A 23,128-nucleotide genomic window follows, 5' to 3' on the forward strand; every position below is an offset into this window, starting at 1 on the left:
AATTTTTATAATGTGTTTATTTTAAAATTTATTTAAACAAAAATAGGTAATATTGTATAAGAAAAATGTTATCTATTAATATATTTGTATAAATATTATTCCATTAATACTATTAAATATTTATATAAATAGTGATTTGAAGTATAAAAAATATAAAAATGAATTTATAAATATATAAAAAAAGTATTAAAAAGTTATCAGCAAAATAATTAAATAGTTATTTATAAAAAATTAAAAATAAAATTATACTTTGAATTTGATCATATATTTTAGTTTGCTAACAATAGTGATTTGAAGCATAAAAATTTAAAAAATAAATTTCTACTATACGGATTGGTAACCGTATAACTTATACGGATCGACAGTCCGTATCAACTATACAAATTGACAATTCATATGAACCATACGTCTAACTTGTATGTTTCTTACAACTTATCAATCCATATACATATTTGTTGTAGATGTAAAAATACTACCTTTTCTTAGCCATTTCCACTGCAACACCCACCACGACCTCAATACAGCAAGTAATCAACCACCGTGACAATACATGTTGACAAAACCAGCCATAACGAAACAACAATCCCAACCTCCAACAAATCAGTGAATGGTGCAACAACAAAACGAAAAGGGAATGAACAAATAAGAAGGAAAAACAGATAAACTAGGAATTAATGAAAAAATGTTGAATGTAGAAGAAATTTGCCTTGTACAAGAAGCAAAACCCATAATTTAAACTAGACCTTTCTGATAACATTTGCAAAGTTCAAAGCTAAAAAGGTTGTGTTAGTCCACCCCGCTTCTTACACGGACCAAATAAATTGGTTCGCCCATGCCCCGCGAGTCAAACGGGCCGGTCCGCAGACCTAGTTTTAAAAGAATTTTAATAAATATACAATACAATCAAATTAAGTTCAATAGAGATGTAAATAAAATCTCAATAATTAGTCAATTACATCAATAAAATAAATAATGTCTTAATAAAAGAAAATCCAAACAATAAATCTAAAATATGAAATTTAAACATCTCCGACAACAAATGATTCCATATTTGAAGTAGTTTGAGTCTTCTCCATCTCTACATTTAAGAGTACAACAACAATGAATCAGTCCCATAAAAAATAGGATAAAAACAAATTCTAGAGAGAGAAGTGATGGTGGGTCGAGGCTATGCCGCTGTGGCATGTCGCGTGACTACGTGAGTGTGAGTCGCGTTTTGTTTTCCTTGTAAGGGAAAAAGTCGTATGACTTGCGTGCGTGTATGACTGCGTGGTGGAGAAAAACTGCTAATTACGATGTGAGCTATTTTTTATAATAAAAATATATTGAAATATCTTTAAAAATATTTATTTAACAATTATTTTTAACTTAAATGATAAGAATTGATATTTTTATTATTTATACCTTGCAAATATGAAAAGGATAGATTAAAAGAAAAAAGATCGAGAAAATATCAAAAAGGAAGACTTTTAGCATATTATCACTTATCTTTTTTTATCTTAATCTTTCATTTCTGATATCTTTTATTTTTCTTATCTTATCCTTTTTTATCTTTATCATCTTTTAATTTAAATCTCTTATTTTTATCTTTAAATCTTTATCTTATCTGATATATTTCTTTATCTATTATTTTAAAAGGAAAGTTAAAGTGAAAAAAAAAATCAAACCTAATATAATTGAATCAGGGTCACACAAATCAAACCTAATGCAGACTGCGGGTAACCTGCGGATTCCACAGGCCAAACCCGCATAGTCCACGGGTTAATCAGGGCAGATCCAAAAATATGACAACCATGGACCGTTTAAAAAAAATTGGTCTATAATCCAGGCGGACCGCAGGCCAGTCTAAGGACCTGGACCCTTTTACCCATCCCTAGTTACTTGAGACTAATCTCTGTGCAGTTTAATAAATACATTGGATTTAGGTGGCGTAAGGAAAAAATTAACGCATTCCTAATGGTTGGTTTATCAAATCAGGTTTTAAGAAAACCAAATTACCTAAACCAATTTCATATGGAGAACAAAAATTTAGATATTATCACGAGAAATTCCATAGAAATAACATGTCCTGTCTAAATCAGGAACTCCCACCAGATGCCAAGTGGTGATGCGCCTAAGATTCATGAACTCCCAAACATGTCTACAGCAAACAAGCGAAAAGCTCCTCCCTAAACATGGGGTGATATTTGACTCATAAATGTCAAAGGATGTAACTTTTCAGAAGTGAGAATGTTTAAAGCCCTAAGCCAACTGTACGGCCATCTCTTCGTCGAAGGCCTGCAGTGTATTGTTTCTCTAGGTCCATCTGAAGTTCCTTCTCCTTCTCAGCACGGAGACTGTCATTACTACTTTGGTTGTTGAAATTCTGCTCCACTTTTGTTTCGCCTCTCATACCCTACAATTTGCCATAGGCACGAGCACAACCTCAGACTCAAACTGAGTTAGTTTGTGAAGAAACTACAATGGTGGAGTGAGTCATTCAAAAATACAAGTAAAAATCCCTTCATGTAATTATTGGGTCAGAATAAAGCAGCGGCTCAATCAAAACTTACCATGAGTTTGTTGAATTTTTCTTGCCTCTCACGATCAGAAAACATAGCTGTATCCCAACGATGGCCAGACTACAATATTTGGCAAGAGCATTATTAAGCAGCAATTGCATTGTTAGTAGCAAGATGTAGGAAATGCAAAAATAAATGTGTATCTATGCTATTTCTCATGTCATAAAACAGGAACACTAACAAATCCTGCGACCTCAGGGAGAGGTCATTCAGAGATACATCATCCCCTAGGATACCACTACTCTTCCACTTATTACATGCAACCTCGACCAAAGATACATTTTTTAGCAATATGTACAATCTTTTATTTTATATATACAATAAAGATAGGCAGACAACTTTTCAGGTCAATGCTATAGGACGACTTATACCAACAAATCAACCTCTAGCATAAATTAACAAGAAACACTTGCATTCGTTAACAAGAGATTAGACAATTGTCGCAAGGGATCCCATTCAATTGAAGATCATTGCAGCTTAAGTCAGACTAAAATCATGTTTAGTTCAGTTTCAGTTTATTTTGGAAAAATTACTAATTTTTTCAGTTTTCTGGGAGTTTCTGAAACGAAGGAAAAAAAACTCCCATTTTTTCCTCAATTTTTCCTAACCAAACATGCACTTAATGTTTCAACTTAAGTGAATCCATGTAGCTCAAATAGGTACCAACTTTACCCTCACTGGGCCTGAGCTTACCTAGTTCAACGTTCACAATAAAGCATGTGGACAAAATTGATGAAGGTTGGTTGACATCACGTGCACAACTGAAGAAGACTTGTTAATGTATAGAAAACATGAATCTATGCGACCTCAAAAGTTGCTAACAACTATACCATATTGTCAAGTATCTCCAAAATTTAAGAGGAGCATGCTGAAATGATAACCAAGAATACACAATATGCAAGGGAGAGAAAAGGACACCACACCGTACTCGTGTGTGTTAAATTAATATCTTGAAATTGGAAACTTCTATAACACACTAAACTTTCAGCCACATACATGGCAACATCTTTATCATGACTCCTAATAATACTCCCTCTTCCAAATTTTTGTGGGGCTCCTAATGTTAAATGAGTAGGGTCCTAATATTTTTTTGGACATGTGGTTAAAAGAAGATAGTCCAGGAGTGCCTGATTAGGATTGGTACTTGAAATACTGGTACTTTGATAGGCTAGTCTTTGGGGGTACACCATGATTCGAGGAAGGATTACATCATGTGTCCTCAAGAATTAGCATCATCTGTCTTCAAGAATTAACTCCACCTCTTCATGAGTCTTTGGGGGTACACCATGATTAACCACACAAAAAGCACTGCTGAAACAGTGGTCAGACGTGTTGTCACGTGCCAGAAATAAGATCAGCACAACAACTGTTTGGTGCAAGGAACACACGTGTGTGAGGGCATGTTTGATGTCCGTTTGCAATGCCATGAGCAGCACCATGTAGATCGGTGGACAGGGCTGCTGCTGGTGGGTTCATCAGCTGGAAAAGTCGCTGGAGTGCAACAGCAGCGGTGGCAATGGTTGCTGGAAAGGTCTCCAGAGTTGCAGAAACAGGTCGCTGGAATAAGTGTGACGAGCATAAAAGGTTCACTGGAATGTGGAAATAGGTTGTTGAAAGAAGGGCAACAAGTAGAGAGGTCCACCGGAACGCGGAAACAGTGAAAGAAGTTTGCCAGAAAAGGTGCCACGAGTTGGCCCGGTGGAGCATGATTTTCATTATCCCTCAGGCAGGCTCTGGATACCAGGAAAATGAGAGAAAACAGAGGGATATTTGTCTGGAAACTGTGGGTCAGAGTACACAGCGGATGCTCATTTATATAGATTGATAGTAATAATTACACATAATTAGAGATTAAGTTTCCCCTAAATCAGATCCTAATCAAATCTATATATTAAATATTTCTAATTCTCAACAGATGGAAAACAGATGTAGCACCTCTATAATTGTAGCCTACTGCACTGTTGCTCACTGTACCTTCATCTATAACATTCTAGAATTCTCTATATTATGTTAGGATCATTCATCAAAGCTCTTCTGTTGACATTCTATAACAAACGGAGTGGCTGAAAGAAAAATTAAGCATAAACTTGAAGTTCTGCAAAACTTGCTACTTCAAAGCATGGCACAAAACTTAACAGAAACATTTTTTTATCAATAGAATGCCTAGCAAAGTTTTGAACATCAAAATTCCTTTTGATGTTTTCACAACTTTCCCAAATAATAACTCTCATGCACTTTACCTAATGTTTGGATGTATTGTTTTGGTGCATACCCAGGAACCAAATCAAAGTAAACTTGACCCTAGAGCAACATTCAAGTATTCTAGCAACAAAAGCACCACTCGAAATGGTCTACCCAAATATGTGTGGTCCAAATGGAGTCAATTTCACTTGGAGGTAATCACTATTTCATTTCCTTTCCTGACCTTACTAGGAAGCTAATGGGTATATTTGATTAAAAGAAAAGGAAAAGCATTTGAGGTGTTTAGAAGGTTCAATGCAATGGTGGAGAAGCAGTGTGGTCGATCCATCAAAGTCCTCTTAAAACATGAGGGTGGTGAATACACCTCAAATGATTTTCACTCCTATAGGGATAAGGATGGATTAATACATTAAGTTACTGCTATGATACACCTCAACATCATGGAAAGGCTGAAAGGAGGAATAGAACCTTGATGAACATGGTTATATGTATGCTTAAACGTAAGTGAAGTTGTATTTACAACAGCCTATGTTCTAAATAAAAGTCCGACTAAGAACATATATTATGTGACTCCTAACAGGAAGAAAACTCGAGTAAGTCAGCTTTAAGTATCTGGTTGTCTTTGCTTTAGACATGCACCAAATGAAAGAAAAAAAGAAGTTGGATGATAAGGGAGAGCCAGTGGTATCTCTAGGGTATTCATATTCAATTGGTGCATACAAACTATACAACCCTATTAGTAAAATGATAGTGTTGAGAAGAGATGTTGTCATTGATGAGAGCGGAGAGTTGGGAGACTACAATTGAAAGTGATAAAATTACTATACCATTTCAGCTTGACATGCAATTTGAAAATTGTCCAGATTGTCAAACCCAATGTTAGAATACACACTCACAACACAGAAGAAAAGGGAGAGATGGGTATTGAATCTGAATTTTTATTTCTCATTTTTGTGTATCACATTGGGCATCCATATTTATAGTACTAAGTTACAAGTAGTTAATTAACAACCCACTAACTACCTAACATATAATCACTAACTGAATTATCTGCAACTCTCCCCCTTAATTTAGATTAGTAATAGATTGCACTTATATCATGTCTCTATTTGATAAACTGAGAAGAGAAATGAGAAAAAACTAGAGAAAAGTGTAACGTTATTATTGTGATCTGAAAAGTTTGTTAGAGTTGGTTACAACAGAGATATATATAGACCTCTTCCCCTCTAAACTAACACTAACGGACTCTGATTTCCTAATCCTAGTGAGGTGCAGTTAGTCGAAGCTAACAGCCCTTACAAACATATAATCTGCTATCTAACTAACACTAGAGGGGTGTTGTTAGCAAAAGCTAACAGCCCTTACAATCATTTTACAAAACTGTTTTGACAGTTGTACAAGTACATACTCTAATACCCCCCCCTCAAACTCAAGGGAAAGAGTTTTCAGAAGAAACACTCTTCACATTGAGTTTGCCTTCTAAGAACTTGAAATCTTGACACAGAAAGAGGCTTTGTTAGTACATCAGCCCACTGATCCAGAGCTGGAATATGAACAATAGAGAGCTGCTTGGCCAGAATCTTTTCTCTTACGAAGAAGACATCAATTTCCATGTGTTTTGTAGGACTGTGAAATACAGAGATGTGAGTAATAGAAACAGCAATCTGATTATCACAAAAGATCACAGTAGTGAATGGAACTTGTAATTCTATTAGTAGAGCATGAATGCAAGTTAACTCAGTGAAAGTTTGAGCTATGTTGCGATATTCAGCTTCAGTACTGGACCTGACAATAACTTTTTGTTTCAAAGACCACCAAGATATTAAGTTTGGACCAAGAAATATAATTTCCCTTGAGGTGGAGTGCTTGTCATCCACATCTGATGCCCAGTCAGCATCACAGAATGCACGAATAACCAAGGGCTTTGTAATAGAAGTAGGCCATGAAAAAAAGTGCCCTTGAGATATCTTCAGATTCTTTTCACCACTGCCCAGTGAGAGTCTAGAGGGGCAGCCATAAATTGACAAACTTTATTGACAGCAAAGCTGATGTCGAGTCTATTAAGGGTAGCATATTGTAATGCACCAACCACAGATCTATATAGAGTTGGATCATGAAAAACATCAACACCATATCGAGATAACTTGCAGTTGAAGACCATGGGAGAAGAAATAGAATGAGCCTCAGCCATGTGAGTTTTGAGAAGTAAGTCACGAATGTATTTACTTTGAGTCATCAGGATAGAATTATTGGATAGGTACTTGATCTCCAGACCCAAGAAATAATCCAAATGACCAAGTTGCTTGAGAGAGAATGCAATGTGTAGTTTGTTTGTGAGCTGCTGAATTAGAGGTCAAGCTACCTGTGAGGATTATATCATCCACATAGACTAGAAGGTAAACAATATGCATTTGTTGCCAATAGATAAATAGGGAGGAATCACTCTTGCTCCCAACAAAATCAAACTGCAACAGTGTAGATTTCAGCCTGTCAAACCATTGCCTTGGGGCCTGTTTCAAGCCATAGAGAGTTTTGTTGAGCTTGCAGACTAAAGACTTATCTGCAACTTCAAAACTAGGAGGTTGTATCATAAAAACAGACTCTTCAAGAGACCCATTCAGGAAAGCATTATTCACATCAAGCTAAATCAATTGCCACCCACGGTACAGAGCAAGAGTGAGAACAATTCGAATAGTGACAGGCTTGATCACAGAAGAAAATGTCTCATGACAATCAAAACCATGAATCTGATGAAATCCCTTGGCTACCAATCTTGCTTTGAACCTGTTAATAGAACCATCAGCATTTTCCTTTACCCTGAAAACCCATTTACAACCAATGGTTTGTCTATTAGGAGGAAAGGGAACTAAGTCCCAAGTTTTATTCTTCAAAAAGGCATCATACTCTTGCTGCATAGCAGCAGGCCAATCTGTATTTTCTAGCACTTGTTTCACGGTTTTAGGTTCAAAATGGGTAAGAAATAAAGAAGGATGTAGTTTAGGATTGTGAATTCCAAATTTAGACCTTCTTTGCATAGGGTGTGTATTCACTGGTATAGAACTAGGTGCTGAAACAGACTCTGAAGTGGATGCACCAGGGGTAGTAGACTCTGTAACTTGAGGCTGAATAGAGATAGGTTCAAAGGAAGGGGATGGATGAGGCACATACATAGAGGTGACGGGGGAATGAGCTGGTATAGGAGAAAAACCAGGGGGAACAAGAGGAACAAAGGCTGAATTAGAGGGTGACATTTGAGAGGACTGAGGCGTAGAAGTAGCAAAAGGTAGAGAAAGGTTGGGATTGAGACTGAAGTAGGAATCAAGATTTTTAATGGGTTTAGAGGAAGAGGGAAACAGATCAAAATAGGAAAACCTTAATTCATTAAACAAAACATCTTTGGAAATGTAAATTCTGCCAGATGAGGACAAACATTTGTAACATTTGTAGGAAGAGGAATACCCCAAAAATAAGCATTCCTGAGATCGAAAATTCAGTTTGTGTGTATGGTATGGTCTAAGTAAAGGAAAACAGGCACAGCCAAAGGTTTTAAGAAAATGATAATCAGGATCCTTATTAAACAAGGTAACAAAAGGGACAGCAAAGTTGAGGGAAGCAGTGGGAAGCCTGTTAATCAGATAGACAACTGTAGTGAAGGCATAATCCCAAAACTGAAAGGGTAAAGAGGCATGATGCAACAATGTGAGGCCCAAGTCAACTATATGTCCGTGTTTTCTTTCAACCACACCATTTTGGCGATGAGTGTGGGGGCTGATTAGTCTGTGAAAGATGCCATAGGAGGCTAGAAGAGTATAGAAAGGTTTGTATTCACCCGCCCAATCAGATTGAATACTCTTGATTTTGGTATTAAGCTGCAGTTCAACCATAGACTTGAAAGCTTGAAAAACAGAAATAATTTCAGCCTTGGACTTAATAGGAAATATCCAGTTGTACCTAGAGAAGGCATCAATAAAGGACACATAATATTTATGACCAGCATATGAAGTGACATGAGAAGGTCCCCACAAATTTGTAAAATTAAGCTCTAAAGGGGAGTAAACAGAAACAGAATTGTGATATGGTAATCTATGAGATTTGCCCATACAGCAGGAAGAACAAAAACCTGTGAAATTTTTATTCGATGGAGAAATGTTACAATGAGTGAAGATGATTTTCATTACATGACCATTAGGGTGGCCTAACCTAGCATGCCAGAGATTAGCAATACTAGAAGAAGAAACAACAGAATTGGAAACTACACTAGAATTATTATTAACAGTAGCAGCTGAACTAGGGAAGTCAGTATTTGATGTGAATGTATGCATACATAATTTTGATGATGTCAAAGAAAAATCTAACAAGGCTGCTTCAAATGATAAGCATTTGCTTCAAGAATAATTCAAGATTGCTTCAACAAAGAAAGCCTTGTTTCAAGATTCACTAAAGACCAGCATATCCAGTTGTACCTAGAGAAGGCATCAATAAAGGACACATAATATTTATGACCAGCATATGAAGTGACATGAGAAGGTCCCCACAAATTTGTAAAAATAAGCTCTAAAGGGGAGTAAACAGAAACAGAATTGTGAGATGGTAATCTATGAGATTTGCCCATACAGCAAGAAGAACAGAAACCTGTGAAATTTTTATTCGATGGAGAAATGTTACAATCAGTGAAGATGATTTTCATTACATGACCATTAGGGTGGCCTAACTTAGCATGCCAGAGATTAGCAATACTAGAAGAAGAAACAACAGAATTGGAAACTACACTAGAATTATTATTAACAGTAGCAGCTGAACTAGGGAAGTCAGTATTTGAAACAGAGGTTGAGCTAGACAACAGCAGAGGAGAGTTGGCTTGAAACTTGAGATTATGAAAGGAGTAAGGTCCATCAGCACCAACAACTCCTTGAAGAAGAACCTTGTTGGTCTCCTAAGATTTCGCAAGACATAAGTGAGGATGAAATTCAAAGAAAACAAAGTTATCTTTGACAAATTGACTCGCACTTAACAAATTTTTCGAAATTGAAGGAACATGTAATAATTTGTGAAGTTTAAATGTTATGCCAACATCATTAGGGAACACAAAGGATGAGGAACCAGTATTAGAGATATTTAAACATTAACCATTGCCTATGAAAATCTAATCAGGTCCATCAAAATGAGGGAATTGTTTAATATTCTCTGAGTCACCAGTCACATGAAAATTGGCTCCAGAGTCTGGAATCCACGTAGAGCCAGCAGGACCATTCCCATGAGAGGAGAAATTTGAGTATAGCACTGGGTTGGTTGGGAACTGGAACAACAGGTTTGGAATTGGGATTAACCCAGGTATTGAAGGCTCTGGCTGAACTAGTGGAGTAAGGAATGAGTTGGAATGTGGTAGGATCAAAGAAGGTGAGAGACTCATGGACTGAAAATTCATATCAGACCTAAAATGGAAAACATTGGCAGTATGTCCATATTTAAGACAAATTTGACACTGGAATCACCACGACCACCACCACGGCCATATGAACTTCGAGAACCATCAGAATCACCAGTTTTATACAAGTTTTTGTTGCAAATAGCCTTGAGTGTAATCAAAGGACGCAAAGCTTATCACTTGTGCATCTCTGTTGTAGCACATAAGACGAGTTTCGTGACCATAAGAGTAAAGCTTCTATCTCTGTGACGGATGGAGTGCACTTCTTACTCTCGATTACAGAGATTATCAACGTCTAATCTGACGACAGTCCTTCAAGAAGCGCATCAACATACTCCTCGTGACGAACAGGCACTCTGACGCCTGCAAGTTCATTAACATATCCTTTGATTTTGCGCAAGTACTCATCAATCGATTTTCCGTCAAGTGTAACTGCGCGCATCGCAGTGCAAAGTTGTCGAGCACGAGACTTTGTATGGAGGCTAAAGTACTCATGAATCTTCTCCCAAACTTGATAGGAATGATTAGAGCCAAGAGCGCACAATAGTACGGATTTTGAAAGTGTAGATTGAAGCCAAACAAGGGGCGTTTGATCTTGAACCTCCCAAGTTTCATAGTCAGGGTTCACATGATCAGAAATTCGATCGTCCTTCGTGAGATAGAGAGGTGGAACGATGGGATTGACGACGAAACGTTGTAACTTGTGTGATTTAATAACTAGTTCTACATTTTAACGTCAGTGAAGATAGTTTAAGTCATCAAGTTTTTCAGCAATGGAGTTTGGGAACGACTAAGAAACGAGGTTCGAAGGAGCAGAAGCCATGAAAGCACTGATCTAGAACTTGCAAAGGGGCAATGATTACGAAAAAAGGCTCTAGATACCATACTCGATAAACTAAGAAAAGAAATGAGAGAAAACTAGAGAAAAGTGTAACTGCTATTATTGTGATCTGAAAAGTTAGTTAGAGTTAGTTACAACACTAACAGACTCTGATTTCCTAATCCTAGTGAGGAGCAGTTAGTCGAAGTTAACAGCCCTTACAAACATATAATCTGCTATCTAACTCTAGAGGGGTGCTGTTAGCAGAAGCTAACAGCCCTTAAAATCATTTTACAAAACTATTTTCACAGTTGTACAAGTACATACTCTAATACTATTCAACTTGAACCAGACAATCTTAAGAGGCTTTGTTAAAATATCAGTCACCTATTCATTAGTAATAGGGTATTTCAACTCTAGCTTCATGAGCAACAGGATGTTTAACCAAAGTTGACTGACTTGTTGTCTATTAGCATCTTCATAGTCTCCTCTTCTAATCTTCGATTTTGACATCAAATCCTCAAACCACAAGCCTTGACAAGCTCCCATTGAAGTTACAATGTATCCAGCCTCACATGAGGACAATGCCACCATTGACTCCTCCTTAGAACACCACCAAGAGCTCCAACACATACCCTGCTGTACTTTTTCTGTCACTTTTATCACCACAATAATCTTAATCAGTAGCCAAATACTTCACCAGTCACATTTCTGCCATGGTTTGAAAACAACTTATAGCCCAAAGTGCCTTTCACACATCTCAATATCCTCATAGTTGCAAGCAAGTGAAAAAGCCTTGGATGATCCATAAATCAGCTAATCAAACCCACTCCATAAGTTATGTCAGGTTTGCAGCTGCACAAAATCTCAATGAACCAACAATTTGTACAAGGTTACATCAACTACATTGTCATTTCCTTCTTTAACTTTGTACTATAATCAACCGGTGTTTGGGAAGAATTACAATCCAGCATGTGAAATCTTTTCAATATTTCAATTGCATACCTCCTTTGATGCATGAAAATTCCATCATTTGTAGTGACAAATTCCATCCCCAAAAAATAGGACAGTAATCCAAAATTTGTCATCTCAAACTACAACATTATTCTCCTTTTAAACTTATCAATTTCTGTTGCATTGCTGCCAATGACCAGTAGTTTATCTACATAGAGGCTGTTGAATATCAAGCAATAATCTTTCCTTTTAATGTTATATGGAAACTGTATCTTTGATTTAGACGAAATGTTATCTCCTCTATTTATTTGTAATCAATACAATAATACTATATAAACTGGCATCTGAGAGGTCTCTAGACACATGGTGTTTTCTGCCTTTCTACAAGGTATCTAGAGCCTCTTAGAAAGGCAACCTCTAAAAACGTGCTTGCCCAGAGGACCCAATGTCCCCAAAGAAAAAATTTTCCGCGAACCATGAGCTTTATGTCTCCAGTTCGAATTTCTGTTTGTCGCCACTATCCCTTAAGACATTTCCGACGAACCACCCGCCATCCAACAACTTTTCTGGCACCGAAACCATCGTAAGGATCAGTGTTTGCCAATCTAAAGAACGCCGTTGATGGCGTCCTTTTCCGGTCACAGGCACGGCCTTATGCGTGTTTTTTCCACACGCCAAACAGACATGCTTAGACGTGCACTGTCAGCACGTGTAGTCTCTGTTCAGGCAGCATTTTTCACGCCAACGACGCCCCCTCCTAGCGACCCAATCCCTGGAGTTTGGGGGCAATCAGAGTTGCAGTGCTTGCACCCCCTTTGTAATCTAGACTTCCGCCTTATCGTTCTTTGTTGTTGCAGGTTCTGTTCGTGTGTCTGATTGCATCTTCCGGAGCCACTAAAACATCTAAACTTGAGGCCCTACTTTCAAACTTCACACTTGTTAGATTACATAATATTCTCTTATTTATTATTAGATAGCAATTAGGGATTTATTCCTTATTACTCTCATTATTAGATTGATCCTATGTAATCAATATTGATCTTATTTTCTCCTTATAAATAAAGGCTTTGTGTGCTCGTCCAAGGCACACAGTTTCTATACAAATTCAATATGGTATTAGAGCAGATTGTTCTTATTTTTGGGTGAGGTATCACAAAAGTCGTGTCTCACCGGGGACCCATTGTCCTCGGTGGGCCCTTCGCTCGCCATTTCTTTTCAATAACTAGTTTAAGCTTTTCTGTCCACTAGCAATGGCCACGGCCGAAGCTCCATGACCTTTCTAGTGAATAACCCGTGGATCTTCTTTCTGCTGATCTATGCTGCACCATTGACGGCATTTTGAAGAACCACCTATGCATTCTCACACATGTCTTTTAGTTGCACAAGCCCTTATCACAGTGAACAGAACTGCATTGTGCCTCTGCCCTTGTTTGGCAGCCTTCCCAACGCCCTTTCGTCGATGCCTACCTACAACTATCGATGCCTGTCTTTGATGACCCAGATGCCGCAACCGCACCACCATCTGCTGCCACACGTGCCCCTATGCACATGCATCTCACGCTTTCAATGCGTGCTCTTTTCACAGGTGAACCGTACCCGTCAAAACTGTGGGCCTCCATTGACTGGTGTCGAGCCATCATTTATTCAGCACGACCACACGGCTAGAACCGCCTTTCCTTTCTAATAGGTTTACCACATTTGTAACAAGCTTGGTTCATATCACATATATGCTCCAGCTTGAGGGGGAGTGTTAGATTACTTAACATTCTCTTATTTATTATTATAGATAGAAATTAGGGATTTATTCCTTATTACTCCCATTATTAGATTCATCCAATGTAATCAATATTGATCCCATTTGCTCATTATAAATAAAGGCTTTTTTTTTTATCGACAAAGATAATATATTAGATAGATAAAATGCAGTACCAGAGGTACTGATATACATATATATTAGACCTTACTGCTGGTTCCACAGTCAGACAGTCCTAGTCTAAAGGAGAACCAAAGTAAGGAATAAATTAAATATACATATGTTGCCCTGCATACTATTCTAGCCTCTACTGATACAAAAACCTTGACTAATACTACTTGACCATTGGTTAAAATGGATTGTGAAATCTTTTTCAAAACCCCTTGTAAATAAAGGCTTTGTGTGGTCATCCAAGACAGTTTGTATACAAATTCAATAACACTCCATGGACAAGTTGGACGATTCCAATTACTCTACATGGGCTTCCGACATTCTCCTTTGGATTAGTGGTCTAGGGTACAAAGACCACCTTACTTCTACTGTTTGATTCTGTACCAGAAGCTGAACGTGCTAAGTGGCAAAAGATTGACGCCCAATTGTGCAGTCATCAAATCCACCATTCACCATTCTATCAAACTGATTTTTCACCCTCATGCTATGTGAGAATTGATTTGTTAAGAAGCAAGAGCTCTCTCTACACTAATGACACTCAGCACCTCTATGCATTGTGCCAAGAGTTCATGACCCTTTTGCTCCACAATGGTTTAATGGCCCGATGTGCACCTATCTTGGCAAACTCCATGACTATAATGAACCTTTCCTTCCTAATGCTACGAAACCTGAAGAAGCCAAGAAGAAACTTGAAAACCACAGTACCTTCTTCACAACATTTACCAAGAAGGGAGATGGTTTGTTGTGACAAAAAACAATATCTAGGGGGATTTTCAAGTCTTCTCCTCAATGACAATGGGGCTTCTTTAGGGCACCTTGTTAGAAAAGCAAGGGAATTTGACAGTTCAAGTCGGCAACGTGAAGATTTAAGGTAGATGGCAGTAAACGGTTCTTGCAAGGAAAATGTGAAGATTTGACAATTCAAGTTGGCAAGGTGAAATTCAAGGTAGATGCGTATATGCTTAACTTGGGTGGTCTTGATCTTATTTTGGGAATGGAATGGCTAGAAGCTTTGCACGAAACTAAGACAAATTGGAAGAAGAAAATTATGTGTTTTAATTAAAATGATCAAGTTGTTACCCTCAAGGGATGCAACATTGGGGGGACAACCACGAATTACAGCCTTGCAACAAGTTTTGTAGACACTTGAGTGTGACATTGAAGAAATTTCACATTCGACATAAGCAGTAGAGTAAAACAAACTCCAAGAGCAACAGTTACAGAAATTTGAATTGATTTTTCAGGACTTTCAACAGATCTTTCGAAGGCCAAGAGGTTTGCTTCTCATAAGAGACCACGATCGTGCAAATAGTATTACAAGCAGGAGAAAATCCAGTGAATGTGAGATCATATCAGTATCCTTTTGCCACAAAGATGAATGAGAGAACAATCAGTTCGTGATCTATTGAACACAAGACATATTAAACATAATACTAGTCCATTTTCTAGTCAAATAATTCCAGTTAAGGATAGTACATGGCATATGTGTGGATTATATAGCCCACAGCAAAGTTACCATTCTAGATAAGGACCCAATTTTGACGATTCATTAGATGTTGGATGAGTTACACGGAGCTTAGTATTTCATCCAAATAGACCACAAGTCTGGTTTTCATCAAATCCAAGTTAAAGATAAATATAAAATTTCCTTTCAGACTCATGGAGGTTATTATGTGTACCTAGTCATGCCTTTCGTCCTCATAAATGCCCCATCAACTTTTCAGACACCATTGCTGTGAAAGTGTGTATTGGTTTTCTTTAGCAACATTTAAATTTAGTCCTTCTCAGCCACAACATTTGTCGCATCTAGATCATTGATACCAATTCCCAGCTTTTTGCATTGAGGACAAGGCAGCTCCTCAGAAGGGTGGTATTGATAAGTACCGAAGCCCAAGTAACCCAATACAAAGATGGAGTTGTTGACCTGGTAGTTACTAAGGTTAGGACTAGTACGCACAAGCCCGTGTTGGTATATTCCCGAAGGCCCAAGAAATCCTATAGCCTGGGTTAGATGAGAGAGAAAGAGGGAAGGAAATCATTTATTATGTTAGAAAAGAGAGAATCGGGTAGTAGAGAAGGATCTTTCTCGATTGCTGGATAGTTCAACATTAGCTTGGGGGAAATCTTCCTTAGCTGGGAGCATAGCTCTGTTTCTTCTAAAAAACCAGGTTCCTATCAGTATTCCTACACAATAAATTCAAAGTGTATTGCAGAACCATTAACTATCTAAATTGTAAAGCACTATTTCCAAAGAAAAAGAAGCCTAGAAATGTGAATTACACTTGCTAGAATAGTTATTTTATTATGTCAGCTGTATAAAGTTGTCTTAGCTGTAGACTTTTCCTCGTGTTTCCTTTGTAAGCTACTTTCACATTATAAAAGAGACAGCTGGGTGTTGAGGGTTAACACAACTCTATTTCAGATATTTTCTATCTCAAACCCTTCACAATGTAGCTCCTTAAATTTTTCCAAGGTTGATATCAGAGCAGGTCAATCCCGCTCTGCTTGTGGTTCGCTGCCAGCTGCCGTGCTAGGCTTCAGTCAGTGTCTGCTGCCGACCACTGTCATTGGCGCTGCTGTCCTAGTCTTCGACAACTTTTCTGGCGAATTTCAGATCTGGCTAGCCCTCTTATGTTTATCTTTTCTCGAAGATGTTTATGGCCCACTGCCACCATTGTGCTCATCTTCTTCTGGCGAGCCTGACCATGTTGTCAGCCACCACTGCCGGAGTTGTCACTGTTTAACTTTTCTAGCATCTTTTCACCTATAGATTCCATTTCTGTTGTTCTTTTCTTCTGAAGCCCCCTATTGGATCTCCACTATTGGTTTAAAAGCTTCCAAATCTTGCTTTTAAGAAAGTCGGAACTTGCTTTGAATTTTCTAAGGCTGATGGGTATTCCAGCTCTCTCTTTCTAGCAATATTCCCCGACTTCACCATGATCCCTAAGTTGTCTTCAAAATATTGTTAAGCTTCCAAATCTTGGTTCTAAGAATGTCAGAACTTGCTTTGAATTTTCTGAGGCTGATGGATATTCCAACTCTCCCTTTCTAGCAATATTCCCTGACTTCACAAAGATCCCTGAGTTGTCTTCAAAATATTGCCATTTAGTGGATTTCAAGTATTTATGTTATAAAAACTTCGTACCCCATTGCCCAGAGGCTCTTCGCTATGCGAAGGTATGGGGGAGGGATATTGTACGCAACCTTACCCTTGCATATGCAAGGAGGCTGTTTCCGGATTCGAACCCATGACCAACAAATCACCAAGTATTTATGTTATGTTGGGAAGAAATTATTTTCTTGTAACAATCTGAAGCTTAGTAAGCTTTAGCTTGAGGGGGAGTGTTAGAATAGTTATTTTATTATGTGTTGGACAGCTGTATAAAGCTGTCTTAGCTGTAGACTTTTCCTCTTGTGCTTCCTCTATAAGCTACTTTCACATTATAAAAGAGACAGCTGAGTGTTGGGGGTTAACACAACTCACTCAGATATTTTCTATCTCAAACCCTTCACAATGTAGCTCCTTAAATTTTTACAACACTAACATAGTCCATTTCAACTTCATGGTCAATCATTAAGTATCAATCTCCAAGAAAAAAAATTACTCTTTTATACCATATGCAAAGGTAAGAACGCAGCCAAAAAAAGAAAAATATAAAATACCTCTTCAGTAGGTGTACTCCTTTTGCCACCCCACAACAGTTTCTTCTTTTGGTCAGTAGTCAAGCAACCAGCCCCAACTAAGTTCCTATTAACTGTCATGCACCAAAATTTCCAGATGAATACAATTTGCTTGTCATCTACAATTAAGTTCCTATTTCATTCTCATCTATCAAGTTCTAGATGCTTGGCTAAAATCATTTTCTTAAAAGTTGAAAACTTGGAAACACAAATCATTAGGAGAATTCTCATGTATCAAAGTCTAGATGCTTCACTAAAATCATTTTTCTTAAAAGTTGAGGACTTGGAAACGCAAATTATTAGGAGAATTCTCATGTATCAAAGTCTAGATGCTTGGCTAAAATCATTTTTCTTAAAAGTTGAAGACTTGGAAACACAAATTATTAGGAGAAAGAAAAAACCAAACCCACGGCATACATCCAAACCCACATCAATTCACCTTCAGTAAATGTTAAAATTAAAATCGTGAACCTCCAATCTATCAGAATCCAATCAATCATAGAAAACTGAACATATGTTCATAACCCAAAAATTTCAGGATAAGTAGTATACCCAATTCAGCAGCTCTCATGGCTGCAACTTTCGCAGCATCTAGGTCATTGTCACCATCAAAGCCACTGGTCTTGGCAGCCCTTACATCTGCCTTGCTCTCGTGAGAAAGCTTTGAACTTGAAGTCTTACTTTCATCTGCTTCAATACATGAAAACGAAGTAATACAATAATCACCAATAATGGTACAAATCATATCAACCATCAGTACAAAAAATATGTAAAAGATACCATCTTTTCTATAATTGTCATCCTTGTCAAGATCAAACAACTTTAGTTTCTTTCCAGAAGATTCTTTGTCTTCAATACCACACTGCTCGCTTGCTTGTCTAGTTTTCCAGTCTTTACCCTTCCCAGTCTCAGTATCATCATGTTTTCTTTTCTCTTCCCATGGAAGGTTTTGATCATTTGACTCCTTCTGTTCACTCTTATAACCTTCTTTTAAACTAGATTTACCACAGTCTCTTTGGGGACCTGATTCATCTCTTTGGTTCCTTGACTCTGAATAACAGACTGCCTGGTCACTTCTGTAGTCCCCTGAACTTCTGCGGGAATCTCTTCTTTCATTTCGACCATCCCAGTCCCTTGAATGCCCCTCCCTCTCCACCTCATCATACAGTGCATGCCTCTTGCTAGATGCAGATTTATCATATGAAGAATCCATATCTTTATATTTCTGATGCTCCAAGTATGTTTCTCTACGTTTTTCTTTGCTTCTATGATCAGACCTGTCATATTTGTCATGTGAATACTTTTCCACACTGCGCTGGTAGTTTTTTGACCTGCTATCACTCTCATCTCTCATATGATCATCCCTTGTCTCATGTCCAGAACGAGACAATAGCTTCTCACGATATCTGTCTTCATTTGCATACTTATCATGCCGAGAGTGACCATAGGAACTCTTGAATGACTGTCTATCAGAATGTCTAAGAGAGTCACTGCTTCTGCCATAGTGATTTCTTCCATACTGTTGGTCTTGTTCCCTGTCATCATACTTCCTAGAATGGTGAGAGACTCTTGCAGAATTTTCTCTCACTAGATTTGGACTTGAGCTATGTCCATGCCTAGGACTAGCTGCAAATAAAGAAGGGCATAAATTTATTTATTCAAACCTTACGTCATAAGTAGAATAGCTTAGCATTGAATTTTGTAACACTAAGATCAGTATTGCAGGGTCATATTATGCAAAACACTTTCATAGAGATTCTTATCGCAGCAGAGGGACACTGATATTAGTGCATACCCAAAAGCAAACTTTTTGAAAAACAATAAGCAATGCCATAATGTGCAATGAATGGTATTCAATGCATATAAGACAAGAACTAGTAACAACATGTTTGCTTTCACATCTTCATACGTTGTGTGTTTAACAAAACAAAGATTCACAGCTTCTACGGAACTGAAGGTAATTAATGTGATTTTATTAGTATATATGCATTTTGGCGTGTCCAAACTCCAAACACGCACTAAAAAAATTAACCAATATGAATAGTAAACCTTTATGTGACTATGAAAATAGAAGAAAATTTGGCTTTTCAGAAGAAAAAACAAAAACAATAAGATAAAAGAGACAATAGGAACCACTGTATCCTGATTTGATACAAAATCTTCAGTTCGATACATATCACAATGGCTTTTGACCTTGAATCATTTGCTGAATCATGTGAATCGCTTCTATATTGGAGGAATTGCAATTCAGAGCCATATTGTGCAATTCTTGCACAGCAGGTTGGGCACACAGAGCATGTCAGGTCACACAACTAGTGATACGAAAATGCAGCTAACAGAGGAAGCACCAACAGCAAGGGTGCAGAAGGGAGAAGAGACCAGGAGCAAGAGGAAGGTGGTGAAGCCAACATACCTTGAGGATTACGTTTGAGGGTAGTTTTGGAAGAGGGAAATTAGGAAGATCAATTTGTTTTGCAAGTTTGCCCATGAGGGAGCAAAATGCCACAAGTAGGATTTGGTGCAGATAATATCCGCCACGGAAAACCGCCAAAGGATAAAAGGGTTGGCGTTTTTTCGAAAATCCGCCACGGAAAACCGCCATGGCGCCGCCATGGCCGCCATTTAACAACACTGATCACATCATTATCACTACCACCACCACTACTCCAAAAAAAAGATATAAAGAAAAAACAAATTGCACCCAAAACAGAAAGGATAAAAGAAATATGGCTCCAAAATTTAGGATGGGATCTGAACCAAATATGAAAAGGACCAAAGGAGTAAAGGCTGGTAACAAGACTTCAGGTTCAACTCAGCGGGACAGATTCTTCATCCAAGGGCAAAAAAAGAAAATATCAAAATAAGTTGTTACAGCCAGATGGAGAATGGATTTGGGCCAGTAACAATGGTTTCTAGCCAGAAATGTGGCATTGCTATTTGAGACATGACTGAGAGCCATTGTGGCATTCCAATCTACATGCCACAATGGTGAAACACAGCCCCACAAACCATGGTGGCGCACAGTTCTGTTTTATTACCTGATTGTAGTATTTATCAGTTTGTGTAATCACTAGGTCTGCTAGTGAGTCAGCTACGAATTGCATTTTTAAAAAGTATGTACTGTTATAGTACCTCTGGTACTCATTAATGAATATATTATATTTTTGGCTGATCAAAAAAAAAAAAAAAATGGTGGCGCACAATAGCTGAGAAACTATTAACTACTTTGTACTGGATTACCTAATCATTCCTATCCTACAACATTTAAAATATGCAAGAACATGCAGATGTAGTACCATTCCAATTTACTTGTAGAGAAAATATAAAAATTATAGGCTAAACCAAATGGATAATATAAGTATCTTTTTAAAAATTAGTCTAATCACAATTTCTGGCTAACAAAACTAATTACAAAAATTTCTATTCAACCATACTTAGGGTGCTTTTATTTCAAGTTTTACAAAATTATTCCCGGGAGTGTGAGCCTGGAAATGTAACATTCCCATGTTTGGTACAAGTTAAAAAAAAATATTCTCAGGCATTATTTATTACAAGAATCCATATTACACATGTTTCCCCTCTTTCTACTCCCATGTAAAAAGGGTGGGAATCTTATATTCTCATGGAAATGGAAGTTATTTTCTAACATGACTTTCCACTTTCCCTTTCTTCTATCTTTTTCTTTTTAATATTTTTATTTTAATTGAAATAAATTTAAAAATATTCCAAGGAATTATAAGTGGTTGCCAAACGTCTTTAACGGGAATAATATTCCCAAGAGCATCACTCCCATAAATATCATTCCCAAGAATATAATTTAGTCGACGAAACAAACACCCCCAAGAAGACTAAAAATCAGATTTCCAATTAAGAATAAATGAAGTTCGGTCCTTCAAATTTAGAACTATAACTCATGCCACAACATCATATAAGATTACAAGTGCATAATTCCTGTTAGGATTTATGCTTCTAATTTCTAAACATACATTCTAACAATTGAGTGTATAACTGTGTATCCCTACCTTAATAAGAGAAAAAACTATTCCATCTATAGGGGAATTAAAATTCATGGCATACCAGCTAAAATATTCTCCAAAAACACTGACCACATAGATAGGAAAAAGAAATAGAATACATAAGCTATTAGTCAATTAAAATAGCGCAAGTGTTTTAAAATTTTCTAAACAGAAACCCCATTCCCCTCTTATGCTAATAACAATCATACAACACAGTATCAGTTTTCTAAGATGCATAGGGAACTGCTGTCAAGTCAGAAAACACAGTGAATCAACCTTGAGTCTATCTTAGAAATTAGTCTTAGGGCATAAGTGCATAACTCAACCCCACAAAATCGGTTTGTAAGGAGAGGACTGCCCAAGCTTTATAAGCTCTATTAGATTCATATCTCTAGCCAATGTGGGACTAAATTAGCACCCTTGAGACTGCAATTAAGGCATCAGCTCCCAAAGAGGCCACAGCTAAGGCAGGCTAAGGGTGACTGGCCACAATTAAGGCAGCTATCCAACAGTCTAGTATTCCCATAAATTAGATAATTTGGTCAGTGATAAAAGATATTAAAAGTACCACCTATCTAATTTCCATCACAATAAGTACCAAGAATGAACACCATATATTAAGTTTCAAATGCCAAATTACCAATATTGGTTGCAAATAAGCATCAAATACCATTGTAACTTTAAAAAGAAATAAGATCAACAGCTTAAAAGATCCCAACCATCAGGTGAGGGTGATCCTTCAACAGGTGACCGACGCCGATAATTCCTATTAGCTGCATCACCAGAAGGCTTGCGAAATGCATTTTTTGTATCAGAATTGCAATGAGGCAGAAACGGTGAGTTTGAATCCATCATGCTAAGCCTGTAATTGCACAAACACAGTCGGTAAGAAAAGACTAGTGCAAAAAGACAAGGCAAAAGACTAGTGCAAAATTTCAGAAATAGACAGAAATTAGGGGTCTAGCTAGCAGTTACAGTGCCTATTAAACAGACTCGTAAATAAATTAATGCCAACCTCTTCAACCAAGGGCTAGTCCTACTGACATCGAGGGTATCAATTTTTCGGCTTCACTATTTCAACAACACAGCAAAATTAAAATACATATAAATAAATGGAACTGTTAGCTTTTGAATAGCAAAAATGAAAGATTCAAATTAAGAAAAACAATCCAGAAATTCAGCACCGCTTCGAATTTTTTAAATAAAATGAAAGAGTTAATCGCTTCAGTTCTCTGGGTTTTCCTAAGTAATCAAGCAAACGAAGAAAAAATAAATATAATCCAAAGATTAAATGTAAACAAGGCAAGCATCAAATTTCATGGTCAGAAAAACGTAAAGAGAAAGAAACGGAACCAGCTACTGCGAGGTTTCGGAAGATGACTGATTCGTCGGAATTTTGGTGCTTGTAATTGAAAGCAGAGAGAATGAATAGATGCGCAGGAAGCCACGAAACCCTTGATTGATTCTGCAATATGTCGTTTCAGTTCGTTTGAATGAAGAAGAGCGTTGCGCCTTTAAAATAAAAAGAGAAAAAATCGGAAAGAA

The 23,128-nt window shown here is 37.4% G+C and overlaps 1 protein-coding gene across 7 annotated transcripts; it reads right to left on the reverse strand.

Annotated features, from left to right (window-relative positions):
* Positions 1-1,978: 1,978 nt before the first annotated feature.
* Positions 1,979-23,128, reverse strand: LOC114391647 (arginine/serine-rich coiled-coil protein 2-like). Of its 7 annotated transcripts, none has more exons than XM_028352632.1 (8): positions 22,937-23,124; positions 22,599-22,649; positions 22,303-22,445; positions 18,348-19,193; positions 18,120-18,257; positions 17,550-17,641; positions 2,553-2,621; positions 1,979-2,395 (listed from the first exon to the last, which is right to left on the reverse strand). In XM_028352632.1, the coding sequence occupies exons 3-8, from the start codon at positions 22,436-22,438 to the stop codon at positions 2,234-2,236; spliced, it is 1,443 nt and encodes a 480-aa protein (XP_028208433.1). In that variant the 5' UTR covers positions 22,439-22,445; positions 22,599-22,649; positions 22,937-23,124; the 3' UTR covers positions 1,979-2,233. The 7 variants fall into 7 exon arrangements, with proteins under 7 accessions (XP_028208433.1, XP_028208429.1, XP_028208440.1 ...); XM_028352628.1 differs by having other exon boundaries at positions 22,599-22,654; XM_028352639.1 differs by having other exon boundaries at positions 18,120-18,254; positions 22,599-22,654; positions 22,937-23,122.

Source organism: Glycine soja, chromosome 2 (genome assembly GCF_004193775.1).
Source record: "Glycine soja cultivar W05 chromosome 2, ASM419377v2, whole genome shotgun sequence".
Classification (NCBI taxonomy): domain Eukaryota; kingdom Viridiplantae; phylum Streptophyta; class Magnoliopsida; order Fabales; family Fabaceae; genus Glycine; species Glycine soja.